This window comes from Lepidothrix coronata, unplaced genomic scaffold, assembly GCF_001604755.1.
Source record: "Lepidothrix coronata isolate B3197 unplaced genomic scaffold, Lepidothrix_coronata-1.0 Scaffold32, whole genome shotgun sequence".
In the NCBI taxonomy this organism is placed as follows: Eukaryota; Metazoa; Chordata; class Aves; order Passeriformes; family Pipridae; genus Lepidothrix; species Lepidothrix coronata.
Genome location: NW_016690212.1, coordinates 4,252,036 through 4,261,314, shown reverse-complemented (window position 1 = coordinate 4,261,314; position 9,279 = coordinate 4,252,036). Strand labels below are relative to the sequence as shown.

Below are 9,279 nucleotides of genomic sequence, written 5' to 3'. Positions count from 1 at the left end.
TGTAAAGATAATGAGCGACATTGTCTGCAGGGACACAAGATCCCAGTCCAGGAGGTGTCTAGTGAGACAATCACCAATCTGAAGTGCGTGGAGTTATCCCTGCTTTAGGGTTGTGGAAGGACTGCTTGAGGTAATTTTCTACTCATAACCTACGATTCAGTTCTATTTATACTTCTTTCTTCAGTGCTACGGAGGCACTCTATAAATATAGACAGAATCCCACCGAGTTACATAGGAATTACAAAACGCCAAGTTTATGGAAATTACGTTAAGCCCTCTCCTGAGCTACTGAGCTCCATTGCTGTGAAGCTTTTGAGTACTCTGGAAGTTCACCGTTCCATCATTTCTACAGCCCGATTGTCAGGAATCTGCCGTTCCCATGTTAAAACTCAAGGCTGACCATGCGGTGTCAGACCTCTCCAGTGTGCACTACAAACTGGGGCGGGGGGGGCCGCCGTGGATCCTGCACTGAGAGACTCCTCTCATAATTTCACCCTTCTCCACGAACCCACAGGGTCGCGCCTCCTATTCCCAGCTACTCGCGGCGCTGCACCCCCGGGACCACGGTCCCGGCAGATGGGAGCGGGTCTCGGTGTGAGGCGGCCCCGCCGTGCCCGGGCCATCCCGTCCCCCAGACCCCCCCGCCATGCCGGGCCCTCCCGCGGCTGCCCCGCCCCCGCCGCTTCCGGGCGCGCCCTTCCGCTCCCAGAGCGCCGCGCGCCGCATCATGGACCACAATGGTGAGTGGGGGAGGCGGGGGTCCGGTTGGGCCCGGCCCGCCCGCACCACGCCCGCCGCCAGACGAGGGGCGGCCACGCGGGTCTGTGGGCGCGGAGGCGGCGCCGGGGCGGCGGCGGGGCCGGCCCGGCCGCCGGGAGCGCCGGCGGGGCCCAGGCGCGCCGCGGTTCCCCGCGCGGCGGGGCCTGTTCGCGTCCCGGGCGGGCGCGGCGGCCCCGGCGCTGCCCCCGGCTCGGCGGCCCCGGCGCTGCCCCGCGCCGAGGGGGCTCGGCCGGGCTGGGGGTCCGCTGCCAGCGGGACCCCCGTACCGGGCGGAGCTGAGCCCCGTGGGCTGCGCTGATCCGGCCGAGTGCCCGGGCCCGGCCGCAGGCTGGGGCGCTCCGGAGGTGCCGGAGAGACGCTCGTTTGGCCGCGGCGTTTCCAGGGATCGGTGCCCACAATGTGTTTTCTGGTGCCATAGCTGTGGCCTGAGAGGAATCCCTCTCGTGTGCTGAAATTTGATTTCGTATCTGTGACCCTTCGCTGGTGAGCGTGCTGGCGGAGTGCAGTGTATTGGTGAGAGGACGTCGGCTTTTTGCTAGGGTATTCTGGAGCGGTTTTTTACCTTTCCCTTAGCAAAGATTGCATTATAAATCTGTATGTATATGGTATCTGACCTATAGAAATTGATTTTAATAAAGCCTGAAGTGCAAAAATAAAACCTAAGGTGATGAAAGTGACATTTGAGGAGATGACATCGCCTCTAATTAGTAGACTTCTCTAAGTAATCTTAACAACCTTGGAATGTTTGTTGTATTTCTCTTCTGGATGTAATCCTGCTAATTATGCTCACACAGACTGGAATTTCTTATCCTTCTGTGAGACATGAATGACTAATAAATTTACTAGTTTGGATTAGTTGAGCAGCTAACTCATGTAAATATTCCTGGCTTGCAAGGGTGTCTGGAAGAAAAGCATCAGAACTTAATAGTTTCCTTTTGGCAGTTCAATGGACTAAATAATACACAAGTTTTGGATTTTTAAAATTTGTTTTAGTTGTCCCTATTTGCAAATGGACTGAGGTTCTGCATGGACTTTTTTTGGTTTATAGAGTTGTGGGTTTGTGTATTCTGGTGGAAAACAGCTTTACCTGTGATGTTGTGGTCCAGCAGGCCCCAGGGAAGCCTTGTGTGTAGTTGAGTGTTTGCAGGTTCATCTGGACAGCCTAAGCAAATAACAAATGACCAGAAGTAAAAACAAGCTTTATTGCTGTGCCTTATGCACAGCAATATTGCATATTGTCTTTTAGAGTGAAGCATGTCAACCACAGTGCTAAGAGGAATTTGATCTGTCAGAGGACGCTGAGGGCTTTGGGTTTGGAGGTGAAGTGACTGGCAGGGCCCAGTCCCAGTTTGAAACTGACACTTTCCCGGCTCTGGGGGAGCTGCTGAATAATCCAGAGCAGTCTCTTTTTCCTTGTTTTTCCTTCTACTTGTTGCATTGTGTGGAATGATTGTAGGCTTTGAGGGACGGTAGTTAGTGAGGCATATCACTAAAGGGCCCTAGTTTCAGTGTCCAGGTGCTGCTGTGCTGCAATCCCTTGAGGCCTCAGCAGTCATCCCGGTGCTGTACCCACAGAACGGCAGGGCTGAAACAGCTTGTGGCTCACCCCTTCCAGGCTGAGCATGCCTTGCTTCGAAACAGCTGCCAAAAGAGCATTTTCAGTTAAAATCTAAGTGAGCTGGGAAGATTTTTGAAGGGCATAACTTTGTTTTTGTGTGACTAAGATGCTATGCAGTGGTTTCAGGAAAACTCACTGGAGGTTGAGGGCGTTACACCCACTTTGTTAGTGTTGCTGGTTGCAATACCTGCTCTGGGTTATTGATTGGAGCCTGTACCTGCTGATGCACGTGTTAGACTATTTCTTGCTTCCTTTGCCCTGGTACTCAGATTTAAATCTGGTTAAAGAGAATTCTGTGCATAGTGGGGAATAATTTTCAGTGTAGGCAGGATACAACCACGTACTCCTAAGTACCCATATTTTTGTGAAACTTTATCATAAACTTCTAAGTGATATGTCAAGATGCTGAGTTAATATAGAAGCTAGTTTCCTTCCTACTGTAATAAAAAATTTACAGAAATTGTAAAAATTTTCTCAGAAGTTCTTTGTTGTTAGGGTTGTACAACAAATTGACTCTTCAGTGCTATCCATACTGTGAAAGGAGCTATACAATTAATTTTTTTTTCTGTTGTGGAGAAATGACAGACCAGCCAGCTTATTTAAATGGCTTTATTTTTACAGCTAGATTTCCTAAAATCACGGCTGTTCCCAGTACAGTTTTGTGACTTGACTTCTGGAAGAAATTGTGTGTGAAGATACTTATTTTCTAGTGATTGAATTTTGATATATTGTATGACTCTTAAGCTTTAAACATTGCTTTTCTTACAACTTTCTGTTAATATTTAGCCTCTTTAGAAACTATTAGATAACTGAATTAATAGATAATTTTTGTTATTTTCTTTCATAGACAATGATTTGCAAGGAACAAATAGTTCAGGATCATTGGGTGGTCTTGATGTCCGTAGAAGAATCCCTATAAAGCTTATTTCAAAACAGACCAATAAAACCAAACCTGCACCTCGAACTCCAAGAAATATGAACAGGATGCCTTCGAAGACACAAGCTGGTGATGAAGGTAAATTAATATAAATTCCCTTTAGTAGGGAACTGTATTATTCTGCAGCTTGTTCAAGACTTTATTCAGTCTTGGAGACTTAGTGTCCAGGATTCGGTTCAAGTTCAAATTTCCAGGTACTGCTGCACTGCAGGGCTTAAATAGTGCCCATTTCCAAAAAAGACTGTCTTACTACTTTGACTCTGTTTCTGTAGAATGGTCTCAGCAGACTGGAAATTCTGTGGCATTATTTGATGATTTCAGTATAAATGACCCATGCTCTTAATAGCAGCTAATGTCAATTAGAAAAGTGTTGTGGTTGGCTCGTGTCTTTCTTCTCTTTCTCCTTTCCACAGAAGAATTTGATTATAACAAAGAGGAGCGATACGAATGCAAAGGAGGTGAAATGTTTGGCAATCAAAGGAGATTTCCAGGACCCATCTTTTGGGACTATAAGGTAAAGTCATGGATTGGAAGTCATGAATCTTTGCCTGTGTGTCACACCAAGCTGTAGGTAGTCCTGGTAGATACTTTGTTTATTAAAAGTGTTTCCCATTATTTTTGACTGATTAAAAATACATTCTCTGCTTTGTCCTGTTTGTAGTGTTCTTGCTTCCTTCTCAGCTAATTCAGAAATAATGAGTGTGTTAATGATAATTGAAACTAGAAGCTTTAGTAATGCTGGGGTTTGTTTTCCCACTCCCTTCTCTATCCTATCAGATAAACTTGCTGGGGGAAAAGGATGATACACCGGTCCATTTTTGTGATAAGTGTGGATTGCCCATCAAAATGTATGGACGCATGGTAAGTAAAAGTACCAGTGGAAGATGCAGCTGTGGTTTCCCTTTAGGTGAAATTAGGTTTTGCTGTGTCTGTGTGAGGCTTCTAGAGGTTACTGATTTCAGCAGGCATCTGAATAAACTTCATAATAGTATCAGGATGGAACAGGGAGCCTTCACTACTGAAGTATTTTTGTTCCATCTGTGTGACTGATTTTGCTTTACCCTTTGATTTAATAAAGTTTGAAAATGTTAAACAAAAAATCATAACACCAACAAAAAAACCTTCAAGTTCCATGGGTTCTGATCTTGCACCACTTAGGTTTAAAAATAAGCTTTTTATCTCAATTGAAGACTTGCAATGAAGTTAGAAAACACTGCTCACTTTTATGTCCCTTTAAAAATCCCTGAGATTAATTTAGATTTTTAAGAATGATGTAAGAGGTTTCAGGATCTGACTTAATGACAGTTAATGCTTTTAAAATTTCCCTCCCTTGCCAGCAGGACAAGCGTAATCAGATTGCATGTGCAGCTTCTGTGGATGTTCAGTGTTGGCATTAGTGCAAAATACAAACTTTTGCTGATATTTTACCAACATTTAAAAAACCCAAACAACACTACCCAGAAAAACCCCAAACTCTAACACAAACTGTTCTAAAAGGTTTCTGTGTAAATATGCTGTAAACCGTTAACCACCTCTATGCTTGTTCCCTTCATAGATAACTTAGTTACTTTTATTATTATAAATTCTGTGATGGAGGGAGGAACTGTATTCTGCAAAATGACGAAGATATTTATATACAATGTCTTAACAGAGCAATTTTTTGTCTCTAGATACCCTGCAAGCATGTTTTCTGCTATGACTGTGCTATACTACATGAGAAAAAGGGAGACAAGATGTGTCCAGGGTAAGTTATCTCAAGATTTGTTATCAAAGGCAATGTAGGAAAGTAAATATCTTATTTCAGATACTTTTATTAGCATGGCTCTTATTTATATACATTTAGCAGAGGCAGTAGAGTACACTGTTCTTTCTAGTTTTCAATCCCATATTTTGAGATTGTAAGGGATCGGTGTTTACTTTGCTGTTCAAGTATTTGGGTAAGTAACCTGTTACTGCTCTAATTTGAAAAGGAATAAACAGCAGTTTAATTTACCTAGTGAGAGTGACCCTTGTTAAGTCTTAATGCACAGAAGGAATTCGTGCAAGGGGGAGGTGCCACTTACAAAATTCTACCTCATTCTTTCATAGTTATGTTTAGATACTTAAAAACTAGATAAACTTCAAAATTGATGAGAAGTGGAGGAAAACGGTCAGTTCTAATTAGGCTAATTGTTAACCGATTGACTTTTAACAAGAAAAAATGTATATCGAGCTCTCTGTGATGACAATAAACCAATACTCTCTTTTGATTTAGCTGTAACGAGCCTGTGCAGCGAATTGAGCAGTGTGTACGAGGGTCTCTCTTCATGTGTAGCATTGTTCAAGGGTGCAAGAGAACTTACCTGTCACAGAGGGACTTACAAGCTCACATCAACCACCGTCATATGAGAGCTGGAAAGCCTGTTACTCGTCCTCCCATTGAACCTGTGCATCCTCCTATTGCCCCGCCACCTGCCGAAATTCCCGAGCGTTTCATAATGCCACCCGAGAAACATCACATGAGCCACATTCCGCCAAAGCAGCACATCATGATGCCACCACCTCCTTTACAGCATGTGCCACATGAGCACTATAACCAGCCCCACGAAGACATCCGTGCTCCCCCTGCAGAGATGTCCATGGCTCCACCGCCCCCTCGCCCCGTCAGCCAGGACACCTTCCGCATTTCGACGAGGAAACACAGCAACTTGATAACTGTCCCTATTCAGGATGATTCAAATTCAGGTGCTCGAGAACCACCTCCACCAGCCCCTGCACCTGCTCACCATCATCCTGAGTATCAGGGCCAACCAGTGGTATCGCACCCTCATCATATAATGCCTCCACAGCAGCACTACGCGCCGCCCCCACCGCCACCACCACCAATTAGCCACCCGCTGCAGCACCCTCCCCAGGCAGCAGGTACTCCTCACATGGTGTATAGCCAAGCTCCTCCACCACCAATGACCTCTGCTCCTCCTCCAATAACCCCGCCGCCCGGACATATCATTGCCCAGATGCCACCATACATGAACCATCCTCCTCCAGGACCTCCCCCTCCTCAGCACGGAGGCCCACCTGTAAATGTAAATGCACCCCCTCCCCATCACTATAATCCTAACTCTTTGCCACAGTTCAGTGAAGATCAAGGAACTCTGAGTCCCCCTTTCACACAGCCCGGGGGAATGAGTCCAGGGATATGGCCAGCTCCCAGGGGGCCACCTCCACCTCCAAGGATGCAAGGGCCTCCTGCTCAGGCCCCCCTTCCTGGACCACACCACCCTGATCAAGCCAGATACAGACCCTATTACCAATGATACAAGCAATTATATGAATAGAGAGTGCTATGAAGAGGATAAAATTATATACAGCAGCCTTTTAATTGTTTTGGGGTTATTTTGTTGTGGTTTTTTTAAAATACTGTCATTTTGGCTGTAAGACATTTTGAGGTTTGAATCTTAAATGACTTTTAAGCCTTCGCCGTAGAACTCTGACTTCAAATATTGTGTAGTGCTAAAATAAGTGGCTTAGTAGACCACAGTTGCATTTTAACAGAACTTCTGTTGCTAGTGTGGCTAAATTGTCCTAAGATGATCACTTGTAATATTATTTTCTGGAGAAAATGAACACGTGTTGTACCATTCTGAATATTGTTTTTGTTAAATCCAGTGTTTTTGTTAACCTGTGTACAATAATTAAATTGAAATATGGTTGTAAACATGGTGAGTTTTTATATGAAGTTAACATACACATAGTTCTGGGACACCATTTCAACACTAATACTTTCCAAATGGGTAGCATAGTGAAATCTTAAGGGAACTTTAATATTTCTCCTACTACCTTTCACCATTACTCGTTCAGGCTATAGTGAATTCATGGCGCTAGAAACCAGACATGCAGATTTCTGCATTTACTGCATTTCAACTTCTCAGGTTTTTTTTCTTTCAATTTGTTCAGCAAGATGAGTTTATCAAAGATATAGCTTTGGGCATGACACAAAAAGATGTATTGTGGGGGTTTTGTTTGCGTTTGTTTGGGTTTTTGGAGTTTGTTTTAAAGCTAGTTTTGATTCAAAAGGCTCTGCTTACATGTAAACATGAGCTGAAATCAAACTATTGTATTTACCTATGGCTATGTGTGGAAGTGTTTGTGAATTGGTTTGCCATGTCTGTGAGAAGCAGCTCATTTTGGGTAGGGAAGTGGTGTTGGCCGCTCTCACTTTATACTGTATGCGGCAGGAAAACTTCACATTTGGATAATCTGAAAGAAGTGATCTGAAATCCTGTGTGAAATCTTGTATGGATGTGAAGGCAAAAATGGCTCTGCCAGCATTATTTTCTTTCAGTAACTAGCAAACACATGAGGAACTTTCAAGAATCCCCTTCTGTTACTGTTGACTGGGAGGAGGCAGACTTAGGCACGTTTATGTTACAGCATATAACTTCATCTGGGAGGAAATCTGCACATCTGGTTAATATCCTTTGACTCTGCAAAGCCAAACTCAGGCCTGACATACCTGTGTTACAGGGACTCACTGATGGTTCTGTGTTCAGGGCACACGTGGTTCCTGAGGGCACTGCATGGCAGGTGTTTGTGCAGGGCAGTGCATTCACTCACCAGTGCCCTCTGTTTGGGAAAATCACACATTCTGAAATGACCTCCTACCTGTCCACTGCAGGTGGTGAGGAAATAAGGCAACTCTTTCCATCATGCTGGTTTTTAGAAGTAAGTCAGGTTGCATACTTCTGTTATATATTAGTCTGTTGTGAACCAGATGAAGGCTTCAAACTTAATATTTCTGTGTCCAAACCTGTTCTTGGATTTACTGACGAAGTGCTTTTCTGAAAATGCTGAGGGAGTTTAATTGATTAAGGGAAAACAGCAGCTTTTGCTCTATCAAAAAGCACAAAAGTTGAATGTATGTCACTGTAGACAATGTGTGAGAATTTTTTTCTCTATTTAAGGCAAAGGTGATGTATGTCATGTGGACAATGACATACCACCCAAAAAATCAGTGGGATCCCTCAAATTGTTTAGTGACTGTGGACCTACAATCTTTGCGATAGAGGACTTAATCAAAAAGTCATCCTATACAGCCAGGACTTGGACTTGGGTCAAGTTTCTGTATCTTGCTTTTAAGAGGAAGACCTAAATACGTTTTTTAAATTATTGAGTCTTAAGCATACCTATGTAACCAAGGGCACTGTTGGTGTTTTCATATTTACAAATTTTAAAGATGCCTCCATTGGTTGAAAACTTGTGTTAACTGTCTTTTTAATTTTTTTAATGGGTTTGGGCTGTGTTTTGGGGTGGTTTTTTTCTTGGTTAGTTGGTTGGGGTTTTTTTGCAAGATACCTGGTCATTTTACTGTGAAGTTCCAAAATTCATATATTGTATTTAATTGTATAATTGACAGCCCTAGAAATGTGGCATGTACTTGTGATTTCTTTGGATTCCTTAAGTCCTACTGTAAAGACAAACATTTGAATTAATTATGTTTATTTTGAATAAATATCCCTGTCTGGGGCAGTGATCTCCCTCCCAAGGCATTGCCAAGCAGATCTCAAGTTCTGAAGAGAACTTTGACAACCTTTAAATTTGTTAGCCATTGTAAGTTCCTGTAACAATGTCACATAAGGGAACAAAAAGGAGTTTTGATGATGGCTTGTGTCTCCCATGGAATGCAAGAAAGGGCACCAGCAGATGGCCTGAAAACATCTGTGCTTTAGATGCTTGTCTCCTTACACTTTATCCGTGATTCCATCTATAACTTTCCTTAAAGGATTGCCTGCAGCCATGCATACTTTACAATAAGCAGGCTAATTGTGGGAACATATACTTTGTGGTGATTTTCTTTTTATTACTATTAACATAAAGATTGGTTACCTAGATGCAATAAGTGATATTTTTCATGCCTTTTAAAAGAGAAAAATTAAAAATGTGAATTATTTTTTAAAAATATGAT

The 9,279-nt window shown here is 43.4% G+C and overlaps 1 protein-coding gene across 4 annotated transcripts; it reads left to right on the top strand.

The window, feature by feature from the left end:
- Nucleotides 1–674: 674 nt before the first annotated feature.
- On the top strand, nucleotides 675–8,857 carry CBLL1 (Cbl proto-oncogene like 1). 4 transcript variants are annotated; one of them, XM_017811532.1, is made up of 6 exons: nucleotides 675–740; nucleotides 3,246–3,413; nucleotides 3,749–3,849; nucleotides 4,113–4,196; nucleotides 5,006–5,079; nucleotides 5,590–8,857. In XM_017811532.1, exons 1-6 carry the CDS (start codon nucleotides 728–730, stop codon nucleotides 6,629–6,631), a joined length of 1,482 nt encoding a protein of 493 aa, XP_017667021.1. In that variant the 5' UTR covers nucleotides 675–727; the 3' UTR covers nucleotides 6,632–8,857. The 4 variants fall into 4 exon arrangements, with proteins under 4 accessions (XP_017667021.1, XP_017667025.1, XP_017667023.1 ...); XM_017811536.1 differs by having other exon boundaries at nucleotides 686–740; nucleotides 3,752–3,849; XM_017811534.1 differs by lacking the exon at nucleotides 675–740 and adding an exon at nucleotides 1,143–1,293.
- The last annotated feature ends 422 nt before the right edge of the window (nucleotides 8,858–9,279 follow it).